At 31.4% G+C, this 24,156-nt stretch overlaps 2 protein-coding genes across 4 annotated transcripts in view; both read right to left on the minus strand.

Annotated features, from left to right (window-relative positions):
* Window positions 1–5,530: 5,530 nt before the first annotated feature.
* On the minus strand, window positions 5,531–8,114 carry LOC123301828 (succinate dehydrogenase [ubiquinone] flavoprotein subunit, mitochondrial-like). The gene is made up of 3 exons (XM_044884739.1): window positions 7,924–8,114; window positions 5,965–7,614; window positions 5,531–5,744 (listed from the first exon to the last, which is right to left on the minus strand). The coding sequence occupies exons 2-3, from the start codon at window positions 7,423–7,425 to the stop codon at window positions 5,547–5,549; spliced, it is 1,659 nt and encodes a 552-aa protein (XP_044740674.1). The 5' UTR covers window positions 7,426–7,614; window positions 7,924–8,114; the 3' UTR covers window positions 5,531–5,546.
* A 1,056-nt stretch (window positions 8,115–9,170) lies between these two features.
* Window positions 9,171–24,156, minus strand: part of LOC123301827 — a 40,300-nt gene continuing 25,314 nt past the window's right edge. Inside the window, exons 2-8 of one of the 3 annotated variants that reach the window (XM_044884736.1) lie at window positions 21,638–21,847; window positions 21,305–21,394; window positions 21,075–21,143; window positions 17,117–17,768; window positions 10,806–12,030; window positions 10,461–10,600; window positions 9,171–10,385 (exon numbers count right to left, since the gene is read on the minus strand). In XM_044884736.1, the coding sequence (XP_044740671.1) occupies window positions 9,788–10,385; window positions 10,461–10,600; window positions 10,806–12,030; window positions 17,117–17,768; window positions 21,075–21,143; window positions 21,305–21,394; window positions 21,638–21,847 (2,984 nt within the window). In that variant the 3' untranslated portion in view covers window positions 9,171–9,787. The remainder of the gene's footprint in view (window positions 10,386–10,460; window positions 10,601–10,805; window positions 12,031–17,116; window positions 17,769–21,074; window positions 21,144–21,304; window positions 21,395–21,637; window positions 21,848–24,156) is intronic. The other 2 variants (XM_044884737.1, XM_044884738.1) reach the window with 2 other exon arrangements.

A 24,156-nucleotide genomic window follows, 5' to 3' on the forward strand; every position in this document is an offset into this window, starting at 1 on the left:
GTTCAAAAATAATATGTGACGGAGGACATGTTACCTACCATATGTGTATTGGCGAACACCGAAGATATTGTACAACCACCTACAAACCAGGGAAATGGTGAACGTAGGGAGAAAGTAATACCAATTCCAACCAAATGTTTCAAGCTATAATAATAATATTGAAAGCTTCGAAATAATAATGAACCAGCTCGAAACACCTCAATAAATACTAATAACATACGCTAGGAGGTAGAAACTACTGTGTAGTGGTCTTGTGAGTTTCGGATAAAACGCCAACTTCATGAAAATTATAGAGTGTTAAGGCTGATCGGAGACGGTCAGTGGTTTAGCGAAGGGTAGGAAAGGGGGTGAGTCATTCCCTGGGCGCTACATGACACATCTTTTCTACTGGCACGGTTGAAGTGACCTGTGTCTGTCGGTACTTCCTTAAGGCATCTATGCTGTGTGGTTACATAAATTATCTTCTTTCTTGATTTGTCCGATAAAATAATATGTTAGATATGATATTGAATCATTAGCGAATGAACTAGCCGAAATTGGAGACAAGCTCCGTGAAGAGGTTGTATAGAAATAGCAAAGACTCTTTGTGAAAAACGGGATATTGATACAATATGTGTAAGAAGATACCGCAAAAGCCCGAAGAATTGGCTAGAGATAAATAATAGGTATATTTTGAACTAATTCTAGATGATCATATACATTTCAAAATCTAGTTTTCTCAACTACATTTTTTGTCACAAATTTAAAGCCTAACTGGAGCCTATGACTTTATTTATTTTACTTTATTTATATTTGTGGGGGTGGGCTAAAAAGGTATTGTGCAAGTTCAGTACGCCACTGTTTCTAAGCAATTTTAGACACCCTGAAAATGTTCCTGAAATCCTTAGATTAAGACGGCGGTTAAGTCAGTTAACGGCACATTATCAGTTGATTATTATCGACAGTTTCCGCTTTAGCTGCTAGTCTACTCAAAATATTGATCAATTTGAAAGTGAACTAAATATCGTAGATACCTATTTACAAATGAAATCATTTTCAAAATGGGATATTTAAAATATAATGATGTGTTATCTACATCCAACCAAACAAGCCCTAATTATACCAATTTAGAGTATAAAATAAATGTATCCGATACATATGAATATTATCGATAAAATTTATACTTCGGTTCTTCAGTTATTGTATGTTATAAATTTATAATACTATCACTATTTTAATTCTATATACATCCGTATTTAATTTCGAAAACACTGGAAAATTGAAAGGGATTTTGTGAATTAATCGGGTAAACTTAATCAATAAATAGCAATCAGTTTTTAGATTTTATATAGAGTAGCAAGAATCTAAAAATCACGAAAATCTAATTCATTTGACTAGTAATAAATATTTTCTAGATAATTTTCTGAAATCGATCCGAGAAATCGTTGTTCGTATAACATTTTGGGTGATATTTCAGAAAATATGCATCCAATCGATTAATTAACCAGATTTTTGAATTTTTTGGGTCAAAATTACCTTATATACTGAGTTTTATCGAAATTGGAGCCAATAAAAATTTTTCGATTTTTTGCAATTTTTTCAAGGGGTACCCCTTAGAAAAAAATCGAAAAATCGAGATAATTTTGTTGGTTCCAATATCGATAAAACTCAGTATATAAGGTAATTTTGACCCAGAAAATTCAAAAATCGTGTTCATTTGACGATTGGAAGCCCAGTTTCGGAGAAAATCGAACTTCATATGGAATTTTGGGTGATATCTCAGAAAATATGCATCCAATCGATTAATAAACCAGATTTTTGAATTTTTTGGGTCAAAATTACCTTATATACTGAGTTTTATCGAAATTGGAGACCATAAATTTTTTTCGATTTTTTGCAATTTTTTCAAGGGGTACCCCTTAGAAAAAAATCGAAAAATCGAGAAAAAATTTGTTGGTTCCAATATCGATAAAACTCAGTATATAAGGTAATTTTGACCCAGAAAATTCAAAAATCGTGTTCATTTGACGATTGGAAGCCCAGTTTCGGAGAAAATCGAATTTCATATGGAATTTTGGACGATATTTCCAAAAATATGCATCCAATCGATAAATAAACCAGATTTTTGAATTTCCTGGGTCAAAATTACCTTTTATACTGAGTTTTATCGAAATTGGAGCCAATAAAAATTTTTCGATTTTTTGCAATTTTTTCAAGGGGTACCCCTTAGAAAAAAATCGAAAAATCAAGAAAAATTTTTTTGGTTTCAATATCGATAAAACTAAGTACATACAGTAAGTTTAACCCAAAAAAATTTAAAATATCGTGTTCATTTGACGAATAGATATCACGCTTTCTGGACGTAAATACGTAAATCCGTCACTGTGCCAATATCGAACACAAAATAAACGATATAATAAATTGCGATAAGATAATAATTGAATAAAAATTCGAACAAATTTTCTTTCTATTACAGTTGCTATTTTCTAGTAATATGTCAAATTTATTATAATTAATGTTGATTTAATGTAGAATAACTTCTAAGTCCATACGGAAGTTTGTAGAAAACTTAAACTTTCATAAAAATTGTGATATTTTATAGACCTTGCCGACAACAACTTATCTCTACCTCTGACTCCATTCTATATATATACCTGACCTACAAATATTTATTATCGACTTTCATAATAAAAAAGAATATGTAGGTATTACATTACTGTTTTACTTTCGTCTACGTGACTGCTTTCAGCCGGAGAAGTAAGGTATCTGTGACATTTAAAGCTCGACACTTAAAGGAGACGATATATACTTTCCTGGAATAATTTGTATATTTTGTTGCAGTGCAAAGAAAATAATAGGCTACAATAGTTGAAACTTTTAAAATATTTGAATGTTTAAATAAGGTCCTAATACAAACAAAAATGGGAATAAAAAAAGAACGAGAGGTGTCATGGGCACTCGGTAGAAACTTTGTTCCTATCGGGACTTCGTACATTATAAATATAGCGCTTGTATGTGCGTATATTACCCACAATTTGTTTGATCAGGATATTTAATATGGCAAAAAATTTTCTTGTACTTTAAATTATCTCTATTATGTTTAACTTCTGATAACTCACAACTCAGTTTTTTGAATGAAACAAGTGAAAACATACAATTGACTGAGTAAATTGTTGAAATACCATGTATAGACAGTGTTGATTACTCTATCACATTACACATACATACCTGTTCACACATATATAACTGATAATCCCATATAATACATATAATACAATTTGCGCATAATTTGCGCTCTCACGGGTAAACAGGGATGTTTACGAAAAAATATTTCAAACAAAAGTTGTTTATTTTTTTACAAGGAACATTTTTTATATTTAAACTTTTGTTCTATCTCTAATTGTTTACAAGATGGGTCCTACGGACCCAAGACCCAATTGACCTATGTTGCTCATTTACGAACTTGACCTCACTTTTTACGTCCTAAGCACCCTATAAAAACTTTAGCTTGATATCTCTTTTCGTTTTTGAGTAATCGTGATACAGACGGACAGACGACAGACAGACAAACAGACAACCGGACATGGACTAATTAGGTGATTTTATGAACACCTGTACAAAAATTTTGTTGCCATTAATTTTGAGAACATGCAAAACTATTTTACAATCTGTCAAATGTATTTTTTGTCCAAAATTTATGTTTTTATACCATGTATACCCAGGTATACTAAGTTTAGTCCCAAGTTTGTAACGCCTAAAAATATTGATACTATTATGAATATTTTTAGGCGTTACAAACTTGGGACTAAACTTAGTATACCTTGGTATACATGGTATAAAAACATAAATTTTGGACAAAAAATACATTTGACAGATTGTAAAATAGTTTTGCATATTGAAGATGGTATAAAAAAGTTCAATGCCACTTTTAGATTGGCTAAGTTGAAAAAGCTTTAGATGAAAGTACTTGGAGTATTTTATAAAATAAATTTTTTTACAGTTGGTAAGTTTTTCAACTGAAATTCATCATGAAAGTTAACTAGAGATATATAAAGAACAAGTAAAGTATGGTGATAGTAGTGAAAGGAGCAGTAACGGGTGCAAAGAGTAAAGAGGTATTATGTGATAATGTTTTTTTCCCATGTACATTGTACATATACAGAATGTTCGATTTACATCTAGGCATATAAATATCAAGAGTATGACAGAGTACATACGTTAAGCAATGCATCTAAGTAAGAGGTATTATAGATGTTATATGAAATTGCAAAAGTGACTTGTATCGTGGCTTATCTGTTGTAGTTCATCTATTCAACTAAGAAACTCGCACTCTCCAAGCGTCTTACAACTATCTCAACGCATGTCGATGCTTCAACGCATGTATATAATACCTCTCACTTATATGCATTGTTTAACGCATGTATTCTGTCATACTAGTGATATTAATATGCCTAGATATAAATCGAACATTCTGTATACTGACTACATACATACTCCACGTTATAAAATATCTCTTGAATGTATCTCATAAGATATGAATGTTATGAAAGGATAATAAATGCTAGAAAATATTATTGGACATAACTGTGTTGTCCTAGTTTAATATTATGAAAAATATTTCGTCTAGAAATCTTAATTCATATGTTTTATCTCTTACGAGTATGACCTATACAGTCGTAAATATAGGTAGGTAATATGTTGTATTTTATTACCGTGAATAAATGATATTCAACCTAAATACTTGAAGATCATAAAGGTATCGATAATATTTTTCAGTTTTATTAATTCTAGTTAAATTAATACTAGTGCGGAAACGAAACACTAAAAACAGTCAAAGTTCGAAAAATTTAAACATTAAGACGGATTTGAATGTGTAAGCTAAGCGGTATTCTCCTGGAGTTTTCAAGAAATTTGTTTTAAAATCGGTCCAAACTCGTTATTCAGGTGTTTTTGGGGTCGCTTTGAGATAATTTTTAATCACTATTAACCGAATTGTGAATTTAGTATTAACGGTCGTAGGTCACAAAATTTCCGGACACTCTAACGAATCGAATACAGAAAACCGCATTCAAACTCATCTTACTGTTCAAAATTTCGAACTTCAATGCTTCGTTTCCGCAACTATAAAAGCAAAAAGCTTATGGCGGAAGACAACAAAAACCTCTAAATCCACCTGCTTTCTTGGTCTTGTAATTTGGTTTCCAAGTCAAATGGATTGGGGTATTTGCCTCAGAAATGAAACTGGATTCTAATCTCGACTTTATTCATATCAATTTTTTGGATTTTTTTCAAGCCAACTTTGATAACTTTATTACCAAAATTTAGCAGTGTTGTTGAGGCCTTCGATTGCACGCCTTCACCGGACTGCAGTCGAGCCGGTTTATTAAAAATTTTTCGAATAAATTATCGACAAAATGAAATAAAAATTTTATTTTTATTTCTCCAAAAAATACAAAATATAAATATTATAATGACAAGAAAATAAATTAAAATCAAGATATCTATATAAAAATATAATAAAATTTATACTCGAGAAATAAATGAAGATGTTTTTCACAGAAATATTTTTAATATTTCCTAATTTGTGGTTCAACCCAACACGCTTCATTTGGATCTAATGTATTATCAATAACCGGTCGATAATCTACAATACAATCATCATTTTGTGATAACCATGTTAGCGTATGTTTACGCCAATGATCTTTGAATGCACGCTTCTTTTGGCCACGTAATGGTTTCGAATAATCGTATTCGTCACATCGAACCTGGAACAAATATCGAAAAAATTACATGTTTATCTTATCTGATTGTCAGAAACTAAGTCAAAATCGACGTTATACATGTCTCGCATAGTTTGGCTATAAATTACATTTTTTTCTTAGGGGGATTATTATAGGACCCCTTCCCGTACTGTGCTCTTTAAATTACTGTAGAGATTTTACAACATCTTAGCGAACGTTAAAACAAGGAAACGAAACTCAATACCTTAAAGTCATCTCTAGCATGTGCTCCACGTGATTCTTGTCGTCGTTCAGCAGCATTTATAATTTGTAAAGCTGTCGAATATAAATTTTCCAATTCCATAGCTTCAATCATATCCGTATTCCAGATCATACTGCGATCTTGGATATGAAAATTTTTAATTTTCTGACGTAAACTTTTCACTAATTTAATTCCTTCTCGTAAAATATCTTCACGACGAAAAACTCCAGCATGTTTCTGCATAGTTTTTTGTAATTCTAATCGAAGATCACCAACATTATTTTCACCACACGCATAGCGTACTCGATCAATACGTTCTAAAATTTTGTAGCCATGTTTTTGGCAAAATGGTCGTAAACTATCACCTGGATTACACAATGCTTTTATTTGGTTAGCTACTTGCCGGCCAAAAACTACCAGCTCCAATAATGAATTGGCACCGAGACGATTTGCACCGTGTACACTAACACTTGCAGCCTCACCACAAGCCCATAAACCACGTACAATCTCATCTTTACCAGAGCAATGTGTGATTACTTGTCCTTTATAGTTAGTGGGAATACCACCCATCGTATAATGATAAGTGGGAACAATTGGTATAGGTTCTTTTGTTGCATCAACACCGGCAAAATATTTTGCTATAGCAAGTGTACCATGCAATTTTGTTGTTAATAGTTCTCTGGGTAGATGAGCCAGACTTATATGTACGTGATCTTTCTCTTTACCGACACCACGCCCCTCGATAATTTCTGTTGTAATTGCACGAGATACAACATCACGACTGGCTAATTCCAAAGCATTTGGGGCATATTTTGGCATAAAGCGTTCACCTGCTGAATTTAATAAATGACCACCCTCGCCCCGAGCGCCTTCTGTAATCAATATACCACTGCCATATAATCCAGTTGGATGAAATTGTAAGAATTCTAAGTCTTGTAATGGTAAACCTGCTCGAGTCACCATTGCCATTCCATCAGCGGTTAAAGAATGTGCAGAAGTTGTTGAATAATAACATCGTCCAGCACCGCCAGTACAAATCACTGTATTTTTCGCACAAAAACGATGTATGCTACCATTTTCTAAACATATTGCTACCGCACCCAAACATTGATAATCAGCATCGTCCATAATTAAATCCACAGCGAAATATTCTGAGTAGAAGTTACAATTATTTTTCACCGCCTGACCATAAAGCGTATGTAGCAAGGCATGACCAGTACGATCAGCTGCAGCACAAGTACGTTGCGCTTGTCCACCTTTTCCAAATCGATATGTTTGACCACCAAAAGCTCGTTGGTAAATTTTACCCTCTTGTGTACGTGAAAATGGCAAACCAGCATTTTCTAATTCAATAATTGCTTGTGGTGCTTCACGTGTCATATAATGAATAGCATCTTGATCCCCCAACCAATCAGAACCTTTTACTGTATCAAACATATGCCAATGCCAATTATCCACTGACATATTTCCTAATGCAGCATTTATACCACCTTGTGCTGCGATTGTGTGTGATCTTGTTGGAAAAAGTTTTGTGACTACTGCCGTATTGAATCCAGCTGCGGTTAGACCGCATGCTGTTTGTAATCCCGCTCCACCCGCTCCAATTATTAATACATCAACTTCATGATCACACCATGGATATTTTAAATTTAACTGCAATAAAAATGAAACGTATTTTAGGCGGGTTTATTAGGCGAGTTTGATTAAAGTGATGACACTAAAACTCCACCCTATTGTTAAAAAAGGGAGGAGTTTCTTCCTGAATTTAAGAACTCTTGCATATCCAATAATTTTTAAAAGTAAAACGTTCTTTTTATCCAAATCGAATATAACATTAAATTTTGAACTACCACGATGTTTGACACAGCCAATGGTTACCAAATTTTGTTAACCAGATTTGGGAATATTGAATCAAATTGGCAAAAATTCAAGCAATTCTATATGTTTAATATATTTACTTACATCGCCTCCAGCAGCTGGTAATGGACACTTGGCTTCCTTTCCACATTCTGCTTCAGGCTTCTTATTATCAACAGTCACACTAGCAGTAGTATATCGATATGGTCTTGCCGATATACCATACAAGAAACTCCAAGTGCTTGGAATTTTCGGATATAGAAAGTGTTTAAAGCATTTCTGTTGATAAATTTTTAGTAGACTCATTTATAAATAGAAATTTTTTTCGAATTATTTATTTTTTTTAGTAAATGTCAAATTAATTTTCTTTCATTAAGCGTAAAAAGTAATTATTTTGATAATTGTTGGATAGGAAACCAAAGTGTTTTTTTTGAAGGTTAAATAGTGGGCATTGCAAAATTTTGTTTTTTTCCTCCAGAAGTTCATGAAACCAGCAAGTTGGTAATATCCATTCATGTTCTGATGGAAGTATTCGGGACTTAATTCAAGCTAAGCAAAACGTCGTTATCAGTTCATTGGACTCTAAATTTGATCCCTATGAAATCCCGAGAGCCATAGTTTGGAGCGAATTTTTTTCCGTTGATATTTCTTTGCCATGTCCAAGATAGTTAGAAATAAAGTTTTCATCAAAATGTGAGACATTTTTATCGATTTCTTTACTATTGACTTATCCCTGTGGACCCCCCTTTTGACCCAAAAGTTACTAAAATTTGAACTGAAATTGAAATTTTAATTTGATTTATTTGAACGCATTATTTATCTATTTCAATCCTACGAACCTGATTTCTCGAAAATTACAATTTTATACGAAATAGATTCGAATTAGACCAAAGCAAAGTTTTTATGAAATTAAAAGAAACTGTTTGCCAATTTGACCGAAAAACAAATATGAGCAAGTTTAACCGAGGCTCCATTTTCATAAAATTAGTGCTAATCAGATCTATTTCGGACTCATTCCTATGAAAAAAAATTTTGAATGAAAACTAATAGAATTTCTGGACATGTTTCAACGAATCTGTAATTTAATTTTTTCCAATTATAGTTCGATGCTCCTAAGCTTTTTTATTACTTCAATTTAGATTACTTCTTTTATAAAACTACTTCGTATGGGGGGTGGGGGTAAGCACAATAAAACAATTTTAAATAGTATTATTAACATATTTTATTTATAGTTTATACGTTAAAATCACAAAATTGATTAAATTATTTAAAATTAAATGATCAAATCAATCAGAAATAAAAAGACCACAAAAAACATAATATCAGTCTTGTTAATATAAATAAATGGCTTTAAAAGTTAATCATTCACTTCTCTTTACTTAGTTCTTTTTTTTTTTTTTTTTTGGAATGGTAACTAAAAAAAAATACTTCAAAAACAAAATAAAATGCAAAAGAAAGACAATTATTGCACACACAATTTTTCGATTTCAAAATGAGCAAGAAATCTGATTCCGTTTCCATTAATTTGTTAAAAAACTATCAATTATTGTCTAAAAAAAATACTGAAATCTGGTTACTGGGAACCTTTGAAAGGTTTATGCGTAGTTGACTAGAAGCAGAAAAGCTATTTTAAGAAACGTTCCCAATTGCTCCAAGATTCAACTCCTTGCTCATTTTAATCGAATTATTACACAATTTTTCTTTAAAAAGTAAGGTCCTTTCTCGTACAAAATTAGATACAAATTTATTATAAGTTTTTAGTACTCTTCCATCATATCTTACACACCGCCATATCTTACTTCGGATCGAAAGAGTCCAATCCATGGTAGTAACATTTAACATAGAAAAAAATTAAAATAAGCACCATTTTATGGTCTTTTATATAAAAAAAAAAAGCTTAATTTATAAAAACTTATTTGGATCAATAAAATGAGATAGAAAGCTTCTTATAAAAAAGTACAAAATAACATCACAATATCAAACGTTTTGCTCCACATTCAACACAAAATTTCGCCACACTCACTGGATATTTAGAACCACATTCATGGCAAAATTTAGGTAAACGTTGTTGTCCATCGCTAGATATTTTCCGGTACGGCGGTTCATCGTTAGTTGCCTCATTTAAATTATCTATTGATGGATTTCGTGAAGATTTTCGTAAGTTATCGGATGATCCATGTAATGAATTTCCACGAGATTCTTGTTTTTTATTGTCTGGAGAGTTACGATAATGTGCAGAGTTTTCTGAATTATCATCTGCCGGAATATCGGAGTTTTTTCGTCTACCTGATGTATAATTTACTATTGGATCCATATTATGGTCATTGATTTGGGTATTGAATTCATTTGAATCAAATTGTGGATTTGATACCGAATTGAGCAATGATTTATGAATTGCTGTTGACTTCTTTTTGCGTGAAACTACCGGGATAGAAACATCTGAACCACTAGAGCTAAGACATCGTTGTTCTTCTTCATTGACAGTGGATGCTTTTTTACGAATATGATCTGAATCGCCAGTTCCACGTTTTGTATGATAGTCTTTTGTGTTTGATGATCGATTTAAACTGCAAGAAAAAATTGAAAATTGTTATTTTAATGAAATCGAAAATTTCTATCTTTTAAGGGTTGAGTTATCAAACCTGCTGTATGCTGAATCACCACTAGGTTTGATGTCACATTTATTATCCGGAGACTGAGACTTTTCACGGCCATTTTTCTCACCATAGGGACCCATTCCGCCACTTAAAGGCTCACGTCCACTACTTTTACGTTGTTTTTCCTGTAAAAAGTAAATTGATCTTAAGTTTATTCTTCAAATTCTCTGGATTTCGACCTTCTATTCTGGCAAAATAAACTGGTATCGAAATACTTAGAAAACGATATGGGAGGATCTAATTCTATCAACTAAATCCTACAATATGAGCTTTGATCGAAGCCCCATTTCCATAAAATTAGTGCGGGTCCCCATTGATACCAGAACTTACCTTCAAATACATTTCTTCATATTGTTTATACTCCGCATACAATTCATCATCAACATCAAACAATTCTTCAGCTGTAAAATCACCATCTTCCGGCGGTTGAGCCTTCTTTTTATCACCTTTACCATTCAGATACTTTTCAACATCACTCTTATTCTTCATATGTTTCGGTTTGGCCACAGGATCAACAACAGATACGGAACGTTTTAAATAGGATGTGGTAGGACTTTTTAAGGATGTGGAACTGGAAATAAAATTGGAAGACGATGATGTGGGTACAGTGTTTTGTCGTAAATATATTTTTAAAGATGGAAGTATTTCATCATCGTTATCATCGTTAAACGATGCAATAAAACTATCAAAATCAAACAATGTATCATCCTCCTCATTTTTATTCACATCTGGCAACACCGAAGTTTCCAATGTTGACATTTGTTTATCGTATTCGGTACTAAAATGATCATCATTTGTTTTTAATTCATCCGGTATCGATAAATTATCGATTGAATTGATTAAATCCGGATTTATATCAAATGTATCTTCGCTAATCACACTATCCGTAAATAATATTTTATTTAAATTAATTGAATTTTTCGTTGAATTTTCATTCATATTTTGATTAATTATATTTTCAATTATCTCAAAATTTTCAATACTTTTACAATTTTGTAAATCTTGAAAACCGTTCGGTGGTTCAATAACCGACGCACGATTTTTAATATTTTTATCATTTTTAATTTTTTCACGATTACTTATCGGTGTTAATGGGAAATGTTTTGGTGTGATTAGTTCGTCATCGATACCCGGTACTAAATGACTTTTTGTATACTTTGTAATAATTGGTATTTCATCGATCGGTATTTTAATTTCATTATTGGTTGGCGATGGAGAAGGAGGTTCATTATTATTAGAAGATTTACGTGATAAGGAAGGAGTAGTTTTATTCGTTGCCGATACTTTACGTTTCGTGGTATTATTAATGTTTGGTAATATTGTTGTTAGATTTGTATCGGATGTTTGTTTTGATAGTTTTTTATCGATTTGATGATTATCTAATATGTATTTTGAGGGTGCTGTTTTTGGACGGATACTAGTTAAGGGGGCTAAATTAATTTCTGGAGTTGTTGGTAATGTTATTGGAGGTGATTTAGGATCTAAAGTTAAGAGTTCTTGCAATTGTCGTTCAGCAGATAAAATTGGATCATATGTTTCGTTGTCGTTCGGTTTACTGAAAGTAATTATTGTATATAATTAATGGAGAATGTTCTTATTTATGTTTCAAAGGGCGACTTTAGGGTTCCACATCCGGAAGAACTAAAAAGTAGGTCATGATTCCCAAAATCGGTTCAGTTTGGAGAAAGCTCCAACGAAAAAGGTAATTTAATGGAGAGTGTTCTTAGATATGTTTCAAGTGCCTGTTTAGGGTTCCGTATCCGAAAAATTTGTCGGGGGATTTTTAAATTTTGTATATTAAACCCAATTTTTTTTTAAATACCTTTTATCGACCAAATTCGTTAATGAATCATTTTTTGAAATAGGCGATGAAGTAACTTGTATACCAGTTTTATCCATTATGGACAGTAATTGAGTTTGGTCTAATGCTGGTAATCGAACAATATTTTTCTTTAATTTTGGCTTACATTTTTTTGCAAATAATTTTTTTAACTTTACACTATTATCAACATCTAACTTTTCTAATTCAATAACACTTCGTTTACAAGAAGAAATATTTGTTATTTCGGTGGTATCTTTTTCGACCATAATTATTAACGGCATTATTTTTTTACGTTTTTTCTTTTTCGATCGAATTTTAAACTTTGGATGTTGTGAAATTTGATCACTATTATTTTCTAACTTTTTATTAGCTGTTATATCGTATGTTTCGTTATTTGGTTCTTGAAACGTCTCTTCGACAATATAAGTATTGTAGTTTTCGGTTTCCTTGTTAGTGAAATCTTTATTTTCTTCATTCTCATAATTTTTTGGATCGATGTTATGAATGCCCACTTCCTGCTCAGTACATTCATCGAAATATTGATCTGTATTATTTGATAAATCCTGGAAATTATTTTCGATAATCTCAAACGTAGAATTCTCATTTTCCTCGTTCTCATTTGTATTTTCATCGGTTTCATAATTTTCTGGATCGATTTTTTCAACATCATTCTGTGACGTACATTCTTCGTAAAAATGAGATTGGTTAATTGAATGTTTTGATTTAATTGGGATTTCATCAAAAGAATGGGCATTATTTTCTATAGCCTCAATCCTCGAGTCTTCATTTTTCTCTTTCTCACTGCTATTTTCATAAACAATTGACTCCTTTCGAATCAATTGCGGCTTAATCGGTATATGGTCAATCGACCGAGCACTATTTTCTATTTCATTTTCCATTCCGTCTTGGCCATAGCTGTTTTGATTTGATCCGTAATTTTCTGGGTTGATATCCCACTCTGAATACTCATCAGAATAATGGTTAACTGACCCATTGTCCTCATCTTCTACTACCCCGTTACAGTTTTCATATGAGTTGCAATTTTCTGGATCAGTATTTCCAATATCCTGTTCCGTAATTAACTCATATTCTGAAGAATAATGATCTGAATTATTTCGAATATAAATTGATGTAATTGAATTCTCAAATTTAACGGATTCACGATTTTGTATCGGAATGTTTTCACTTCTATAGTTTCGATAATCGATTTCAGTAACTGATTCCTTTTCCTCAATTATTTTTAAATTTTTAAATGCTTTATAACATTCAGCCAGCTTTAGACATTCATAGCACGTTGTTTTATTTTTACAACGACAACTTTTATTACTCGGGTAAACAACCTCTGAATTTGGGCGTAACTTTGAAGAATATTTATGTTTTTTGAACATTTCAGCACTTTTCATTCGTTCCTTCCGTAATTTTCGATTTTTCTGTTTTTGATAACTGATATCTTTACGCATATCACCTTCTTCATCATCACTTTCTATGCTGTATTTTTCGCCTGAAGATGATGTAACTTTTTTATTATTTACAAAACGGGAATATTTTTCAATTGCAAATATTTTATTTTCACAAACGGCATTCGTATTGTAGTGAGATTGTTTTCTATTTAAAGTATTATTCGAGGAATTTCCAAGGTTTGATTGTGATGTGAAGTTTTCTTCAGCATCTGATGTGATTTCCATAATTTCAGCACCTTTATTACTACCGGGTGGTCTGGGTGGTTGAACTGAACATGATTGGGAGTATTTTTCAACTGCAAATGTTTTATTCTCGCAATTGGCATTAATGTTATAGTAAGATTTTTTTCTACATAACGTATTCTTCGAGGAATTTTCGAGGTTTGTAACTGATGCGAAATTTTCTTCAGTATCTGATGTGATTTCCATAATTTTTGCGCTTTCAATACTGGGTGGTCGATAACTATACATTAAAGTTTGTTCCAAACTCCAAGCGCCTGTTGTACAAATAAAATTTTGATCAGACGATCCGTCAGAAGATCCGTTCTCTTCGAAATATGAACGTTTTACACGTTCGAATTCATTTCGTAGTGTTTCGTAATTATTTTCATCAATGTCGCTTTGATTTTCATAGTTATTTTCACATTCTTCCTGGAAGGTTTCATTCTGATGAATTTGGTTTTTGTAGATACTCTGATAATGATCGAAGAATTGCGACTGGCTAAATTGATTCTCTTCGAAATTTGAATTTTCTTTTGTCGATTGTTGACTCTGATTTCGATCTACTTCATTTATTGAAGTACCATGAAAATATGTATTTTCTTCTAAAAATTCAGATTCATTTTGGATATTGCTATTGGATGTACTTCGAAAATGATTGTGCTCATCAGTGAGTTCTTGGGTCAATTGATTCTCTTCCACATGTTCACTTTGTATCATTCGTCCCTGGCTGTCATTTTGAATTATTTCTCTTTCGGGACTACTTTGAAAGAAGTTTTGCTCTTCAGAGAGTTTTGATTGGGTAAATTGATCGTCGTTTTCCGAGGAATCTAATTGAAGTTCGATTGTTGCTAATTTTTCTTCCAGTAAAATAAATTTGTCCATTTTGGATTTAGGATAATTTTTTGAGTCAAAAATTTTATCACAAATAGAATGCAAACGAGGAGACACATATGATTTCTGGCTGCCTGGTAAATCATCCGTAATTCTACATGTTTCGAATAAATTAATAATTTCTTTGGGGTCTTTACTATTTACTACCTCAATTTCTTCATCATTTTCTAATAATTCCAATTTTCTGCGTTTACATGGTATACAATTCGAAATATACTCCGTAGACGATCGTTTTAACGACGAACTTTTCACAATAGGCGTACTCGTAAATTTTTCCGGTGTTTTACATAAATCATTAAATGTACTATTTCTAAATTGACTAGGATCAAAGGCTAACGGAACGGAAGACTTTTGATTATCTATCGAAAAATTAAATGATACGTTACTAATATCTTGTGAGAAAAATATAGTCCGTGAATTTTCCTCAGATTTAGGAGGAGTAACAAAACTAAAATCTGAATTAGAAATTTTTAATGGTTCCTCTTCCGTTGTTTCTGTTTTTCTATCTAATGATGTATCCACGATTGAACTAGGAATTTCCTCATGCTCGGAGTAACCACTTGTACTTGTATCAATGTTGCATACTCCTGACATTGGTTGATTTGATGGGTTATCCATACTAGTATTACTTTCGTAACTCGTAACATCTAAATAGTTGCGAAATTTCTCTTGTACTTCATTTTCATCGGATTCGGTAAATTCGGTCGGGGTATTTGTATTGCTGACGATATTAAATGTATCCGTTGAAGTTTTGGAATCTAAATTGTTTGCTAAAACAATCTTGCTCTCAGAATTTTCTAAACTATCAACGAAATTACTAGTCGATGTAGTGTTTGTGTATTCATCAAATGTGAATGTATGGTTTAAATTTTGTTTCTTAGGTTTTAATGTAACGCGACCATCAATTTCCTCAAAATCGTATTCAATTTTATTGAAATTCGTGGAGTCTTTATCCTCGAATTCTTGAAGTGATGGTTCGATCTTGTTATATGTTAAATCCAATTCACTAAATCGTGTTTTATAAACGTGTTTTGTATCGTATTCAAGGGAAAAATTATTCTCTTGAATCGTCGAATGCCGTGGAGATACCTTGCAAACGTTTCCAGAAACATTTTTTGAAATATTTTGATTAATTTTCATCTCCTTTTTAGGATTAATTTTCGTTAACTTTGGTGTATCCAAATCAATTTGTGGTAATTTTAATTTTTCATCACCATTTTGATGTAAATATGATTTCGCTGTTTCTTTTAATACATGCGTTATATCCTTCTCGATTCGAACAGGTATTTCAGATTTTCTCCGATATTGAAATACAGGTATACGCGGTTTAATCGAAGCTAATTTCTTTTCAATTTCTGAATTGATTGCCTCTTTTTGTTCCATATATTTTTTAGTGAACATTCCCAATTTATGAGTGGCAGTATTTGTGTTAGTTTTCGATTTTATTACATTTTCTTTGATAAAATTTTTCGTAGTAGACGTTTGGGGTGTAAATTTTGGTGCCGGTATTAGTTGTGATTTTGGAAGTGTTGATCTTTTTGGTGGTATTATTGGTTTGTTTAGCTCGAATTGTGGTTTTTTTTGTTTAAATTGTGGTTGAACGTTCTGGGGTGTATTTATTTGTGGTTCATTAAATGATTTTACTGTCATACCAAGAGCATCAGTGTTCACTTTAATGTTATTTAATTTCGTTTTATTTCCTGAATGAATAAAATTTGTTGGTTTTCTTAAAACACTAGGTTTTTTATTAGCTGCAGCCATTATATTTTAACGTTTTTTTAAATCTAAACATTAACTAAAATGGTTTTAAACTTAATTATATAACTAATCACTTTTTGACAGACAATTTTTTATGTCAAAATGTCTTGTGTATTTAGAATCAGTATCTATAGAAATGCTAAAATATATCACTACCAAAAAATATACAGCCAGATTTTTTTTAAATTTCGGTAAAAATTGTTGTATAATAGTAACGTTACCATGGTTACAGAGAGCCATAAAATTATAATCATGTTTGCTAAAGTACGTAGTACGAAAAATAGATCAGCAGAAGTCACTTTCAAACTTCGACCTGAAACTCACTTATATCAAGTGTTGGGAATCATTCAAACAATTCTCTATCTCCAATTAAAATTACCTAATATAAAATTTAAAGCGTGGGGTGCCCTCTACATTCATTCTCATTACATACATCCATCCATACAGATCAAGCAAATAAAAACGTTTTAAAAAAGGGAAAAACTTACCTCGTCACAGGTGTTACTGGTTCTTGCTGGTCTTGACTACGTTTTCTATATACTGGTGATGTTTTTCCTTCTAACAAATCAGGTGACGAATGTATTGGTGGAGATTTTCCACGACTAAGTTTTTTCTGCCTACTATGCTTATTATTTTCCATACTATCAGCACCTCCCTCATAAAGACCGGGTGATCCTGGTTTTCGGCTAGCTGATTGTGGTGAGGGGCGTCGAATACTATTTCCACGTTTTAAACCGTTCGGTGTTGGTGTATCCGATGTTTTACGTATACTTGGCGATCGTGTCAAACTAGATGGACTTTGTACTGAGGATGAATTTTCATCTTCGGAACTATTTTGTTTCGAGTATGATTTTTGTGAATATTTCTCTTTATTAATCTGTCGTTGTGATTTCGCTAATAATGCAGGTGCTTTATAGTTTTGTCGTGCAGCTAATCGTTCTTTAGCCATTTGTAATGACGCCGGAGATGGTTGTGAACGATTTTGATTTTTCTCTTTGCACCATTCAACATGTCGTTCGAATGCTTTTTCACCAAATGATCGACCACATGAAGGACATTTTTCACCTTGTGATGCTAAAGCGATCATTTTGTCACGTAATGAGGTTGTACTTCGCTTTGGCGTTACTGTATTGTGTTTCTCTGTAATTTAGATCAAATGATCTAGGATAAGTTAAGTGGAGTAAAACCAAAAAAATTTTTACGAGCTAGTTTACAACAATTTCGTTTTTACTTTATTTACAAAATCTGAGTCGATGTTTTACCAATCTTTATTACTTATCATGTTTTTTTATCTAAGCCCGAATGGCATCCCATTTTTCGAGCTGGGCACTTGTATGTAATGAGTTTCCTTCAAACAGGAAGAAAAATATCGAAAAGATCATGACATCGTCACATGAAAAGCTAGAAAAAATAATTTGGTTCTACGTTGCATATCCGAAAAGTTATCAAATGAACTGAATGTAAATTGTTTTTAAAACTTTATAAAATTTCCGGAGCTCGAAATTTTTTAATTTAACTTTATTGTCCCAATAATTATTATTTTTCAGTATGATTAATGACAACGTTTATTGTTGTAAACTATCTCTTTTTCTCCAATATTTGCTTCATCAGTATCCCTTAAATAGGCATCCAAACCCCCAATTTAAATTCTTTTAAAATTTTATCAAATTTTCAAAATTGTTATTTTTCTAATAATTTATTAATAATGATTTTATGTTTTTTACATTTTTAAGTTATGATTCAATTCAAAATTTAATTTTGAAAAACCAATTTGATAAGCTAGTTTTATAATGTTCTTAACACTCATATCCTTGTAATGTTTTTTATATAGGGTGTCCCCATAATAACTAATTAACTCGCCAAACACTCTCGTTATGAGATTTTATTTTTCAAATGGTATATGTGGTTGAAACTTTTTCTTTATTCATATAATTTTGACTATATTCGAATTATGAATTTTTCTGTTTTTTTCAACCCATCTTCTTCAGAAATAGTGACAATTACTCGGACCTGTTCGTTAGTTTAATATAAGTCGTACTCGGTAAATTAAAAAAAAACTTGTGATAGAAATATTTTCACTTTTTTTTCGTGGGTATCTGTTTATCTTAAATAGAATGCTTTTCTACCATTTGATGAAATCCTGCTGTAATAGAAGGAGGGAGCCACCCTGTATATGAAAGGAATAACAGTATTAAAAAATATTAAAACTCTTTTGATGGTTTTTACGTGAACATTTTTATATTATAGAATTATCATTTTTATTAGATGTGTGTAGAATTTTTGCAATCTCGTCAAAAAATAATACTCGTATTATTTTTTTTATGTGTATGGTAAACAACAGAACACTATATTAAACAGAGGCATCATATGTTAATGCAATTTGATAAAAATAAATATAAAAAACCTGCTCGTCGTTTAGACACACCGTATTATGTATTTGTGGTAGTCAAATAATCGTCAACGACCAGTCATACAAAACAAACGTAAATAAATGATAAATTAAAAATAAAACTGTTCATCAAGTGGGAAAAAGTTTACCCGCGTGGGGATCGAACCTGTGACCTCTGTATCCCCGGGCCAGCACTTTAACCAACAGGGCCAAACAATTTCTTAAAATTGATTATCCTTTAGCCAACTATTTTATCGAATAATTAAATCATAAAAATCCGATTACAAGTCAAACCGTAAAAATATGGAAAATTTGTTGGAAACAACATTGTTGACTCCAAGATTTACATAATTCCCAATCAATTATATTATCTACTAATTCCCGTTTTTTCCAAGTTTTTATCCATTTGGCAAGACTAAAAGTGTATGAGTATACCCATAGAAAAGATAAAGATAGCAAAATAAGATTTTGATCTATATAGAAACGAAACTAGATTTAGAATAGTCTCCAAGATTTTCTGAAATCGATTTTTTCAAAGTTTGTGGCCACTTTGCAAGACTAATGTGTATGAGTGAGGATATGGTGTATTTTTGATACAGAACCACCCAAAAAAAACTTTTCGACATTTCGATGAAATAACGAACGCATCACATATTTAACAGTATAATAAAAAAAAGTGTATATAAACAGTTAAGTGACTTTTTTTCCTCTTTTATTAAATGATACGGGAAATAAATATTTTATAGCATTGATATTTAGGTAAAATGTATTTCCGTTTATATTATATATATATATATTATTTGATATATTTTTTACACAAAAATTTTATTACATGAAATTAAAGAAAGCCATCATAATATTTATTCTTGTGTGTATAATTTAGTAGGCGAGGCTGTATCACTTTGAGGAGGATATTTAATTTCCCTCATTTAATTTTCGGAGTAAAATTTAATTATTATTCAATTAACTAATAAAACTATCCTCCACTAAACGATCTAGAACCATTTCTGAGGGTATCGAAAAGCACAATAAAAAATGAAATAAAATAAAGGATAGTACACGAGCCCAACCGCCCTTTGGCAATTATTCAAGACCACGGAAAGGCTCTTATATATCTTTTCATGGAAAGAGGCTTCGGAGCTGAACATTAATGGTACACTTAAAGGCCAGTGTAAACTTCAAGCATATGCACAGAATCAATCTCATAAAGAACGATCTGCGCAGATTTTGCCATGAAGAGGAGGAAACTGGAATGAATGCAAAAGCCTATCTCTGGAACGATACCATAACATGAGTCTTAGATCATAATTTGGCAACTAAGGTTCTTCGTAAATTAGTATTAGGCATAATTTCATTAGTAAATTTTGTTATTAGGCTACCATACCAAAAATAACGTCATTTTCACAAGGTTGGAAATTCACTCAAAAAAATGAATGTATTCGAATTACGAAAAGAGTTTTGATCCCTATCTTTTACAACAGATAAGGATCAAAACAAAATTCTTGTTTTGGCGAAATAAAATTCACTTTTCTTATAAGGAGAATCACTTATTAGCAGTAACGGTTTTCTAAGGATAGCTAATTTGATATCTGATTTGTGGGAATCTGGGAAGTGGTGATTTAGTACTCCAAAGCCTAACTCAGTTTACCAGTTTATATAGGAATCTGGAATAAATTTGACGCCGATGCTGGCTTGAATAGAGCAAAATCTGAAAGTTATTAAATCCTTTTTTGAGCCATTTAAAAAAACTGAACACTACTCTTTATCCCGATTTTATCTATTTTTATTTGGTTACGTTCTATTAAAGCTCTAAGAAACACCCTTCATGTTTTCATGAATCCCCAGTATGGCGAAAATGACGTAAGTTTTTAGCAGCAGCTCTTAAACTATATTTTGGAATTAAAAGCATGTTTAATTTTTTTATATTATTAATGGTTGGTTTTTAGCCTACCAGCTTTTACTATATTTTGGAATTAAAAAGCGTTCGCTTTTTATTATTAATGTTAAAAAAACTCCCAGTAAATTTTTGTAAAGCAAAAAAATAAAAAAATTAAAACCTTTTACAACAACCGAATTTTCTTCTTTAATAATTTTCGTGGTACTTTTAGAATGAACATTTTCATTTCCTTAAAGAAAAATTTTATATTTGATAAATGTTTTATGAAAATTTCTTAAATTAACCAATTTTTCACACAAAAAGTATAAAATTTTCACTAAAGGATTTTAATACATTTTGTAAGGGTGAAAAATTGGGACATTTTATATTAAACCACAAAACATATCAAACCTTTTACAGGGGTATCTTCAATCAGAGAAGGTTTACTAATTGGTTTTTCCACTTTATTACTGACAACTGATTTTTCACCTTTTTCACGACCTTTTAAATAAAAAAATATATATTTATAAACAAAAAAATTGCATGTTTAAGTGAAAAATTTCAAACCTCCACGTTTTACTTCAGATTCTGTCTTTACGGATTGTGGATCTATTGGAAAGACAAAAAAAAAGATGGTTTAAGGAAACAGGATTTGAGGAAAAAGGAAACAGGAAAAATTAAACAAACCTGGGATTACAATATCTGTGGAACTAGTATTTGTTTCGTCACCTCCTTCTTCGTTACCTGATTTTTTTAGATAGGTTGGCATGTGAAAATCTGCTAAATCGGTACCAGCTACCCGCTGGGCTAATGAATTGAATGGTTTTCGTTTTTTTGCTTGTTGTTTCTGACATATTGGTTCGTGTTTTTGTAATGATTTTGGTGCAAATTTTCGTCCACATATTCCACATGGCTGTACTTCAATTTGTATATCTATTGGTGCGTCTGGACCCACTGAAAACAGAAAAAAGAGATCTTTCATTAGTTTGGCCTTCTTTGAACTAAACGAAGTCTGCAGTGCGGTGCCCGTGGCTAAAAACAGGCTGGAGAAATAATATATAAGTAATACAAAATATCAACAGTTATTTACATTCTTTTTATTTTGTATAGGCAATTTTATTGCAGATATGATATACAAATTACATAGTGAACAAAATTATATCTTAAAAACCAAATCAGTGCGGTACATTTTTAGACCGTGGGTCTACTTTTCGTCGTAAATGAGCACTATAAGCTTCAAAATGAGGCGTAAATCATGGAAATTGTCAAAGCAATAAGGAAGATTTTCTAATCTAGTATCATGAAGCCTGAAAAATATATTTCAAATGTGAAATAAGTAAGTAAGATTAAGGGCCTGAAGAATGAAAAGCAAATTTTCCCACATGGAAACCTCGAAAATTTCTCAGTAAAAGTTTTAATTAAGATAATTGTCTATTTATTAAAGGTTTCCTAAAATTATCTATACATTAAGTAATCATTACTATTAACTAAAATTTTACTAAACCAGCACAAACTATCGAATTAACCTCAATTACCATCAATATTCGATCAAGTAAACCTAATTACTCTATCGAAAGTAAACCCAATTTTCTAAATAAGTATGTCATTAGTAGTATTTAAATATTAAAATCCATGACATTAAAATCACAAGTTGACTAACCCCTTTTACGTAAGTATCGTTATGCGTCCATCAACCCCTTTTAAATATTTAATTCATTTGGTTTAAATATATTTTTACATTAAAATGTCAATTAAATATTAATTAGATAGGTGACTAGTACCACCTCTATTAGGTAGGTAAAAGCGCAGGTAGGTAATACCCTTTTTAGTTTTTATAAAACACAGTAAAAAGCAATTTTTAAAAACTATTAAATAATTCATAAAAAATATTTTCAGAATTGAAATAAAAATTTATTAGTAATTAAAATTTTAACTGATGGTAAGGTAATTTGATGTAAAAATTACAGTGTGTAACAAAGAATATAAATGGGATTTTGGATTCAGCAAAATGTTTCTTGTTGAGTATTTAGGACCCAAAAACTACGAAAATCCAGTTCATTTGATTATAAGACAAATTCTAACAAATCGATCGAAAAAATCGCTCCTTGTACGCGATTTTGAACGATATTTCCGAAACTATCAATCCTATCATCAGATCAACCCGATTTTTTATTTTTTTTAAGTTAAAATTATCTTATGTACTGAGTTTTATTGATTTTGGAGAGAATACATTTTTATCGATTTTTTCAAAGGGTACCCCCTTAAAAAAATTACAAAAAATCAATAATTTCCGATAAAACTCATCATAAAACATAAATTTGACTCAAAAAATACAAAAATTGAGTTCTTTTAATAGTTGTTTGCACAGATTTCGCAATATTTCCCCAAATACCAGCCGCAAGATGATTTCTCGGATCGATTACAGGCAATTTCTTGGCTTAAATATTCGTCTTATAATAGACAAAGGAATTGACTGATTTTTGTACTGCGATATTTGATAAAATTCGGTGTATAAAGAATGTCAAATATTCGCTATACCATGCCTTTGGGTAAGTTCAATTTCTATAGAGCTTTAACTTCCGTCTTTTTAAGTGGAAAATAGAATAAACTAAAATCGCATATGACTATCGACTGTTTCGATATTGGTTGATCAACTTTAGTAGCCTTAATCCTATCACATACTGTACATATTTACGTGAATATTAATTCCGGCACTGAATGTATTGACTAATTAAATTAATTTAAGCTTACAAACAGCAAAAAATATTCACAACGTAAAAAAAAAACAAGTGAAAACAAACAATTGATTGAGTTAATTGTTGAAATACCATACATAGCCAGTGTTGATTTCTTTATCACATAACACATACAAACATGTGACACATACATAACTGATAATCAAGTATAGTACATATTATAAACTTTCCGCCTAATTGGCGCCCTCACGGGTAAACAGTTATGTTTACGAAAAAATGTTTCAAACAAAAGTTGTTTAATTTTTGATAAGGAACATTTTTTACATTTAAACTTTTGTTCTATCTCTAACGGTTTACAAGATGGGTCTTACGGACTCAAGACCCAATTGACCTATGATGCTCATTTACGAACTTGACCTCACTTTTTACGCCCTGAGTACGCTGTAAAAATTTCAGCTCGATATCTTTTTTCGTTTTTGAGTTATCGTGTCCACAGACGAACGGACGGACGGACAACCGGAAATGGACTAATTAGGTGATTTTATGAACACCTATGACAAAATTGTT

The sequence above is a fragment of the Chrysoperla carnea genome, chromosome 5 (genome assembly GCF_905475395.1).
Source record: "Chrysoperla carnea chromosome 5, inChrCarn1.1, whole genome shotgun sequence".
NCBI lineage: Eukaryota > Metazoa > Arthropoda > Insecta > Neuroptera > Chrysopidae > Chrysoperla > Chrysoperla carnea.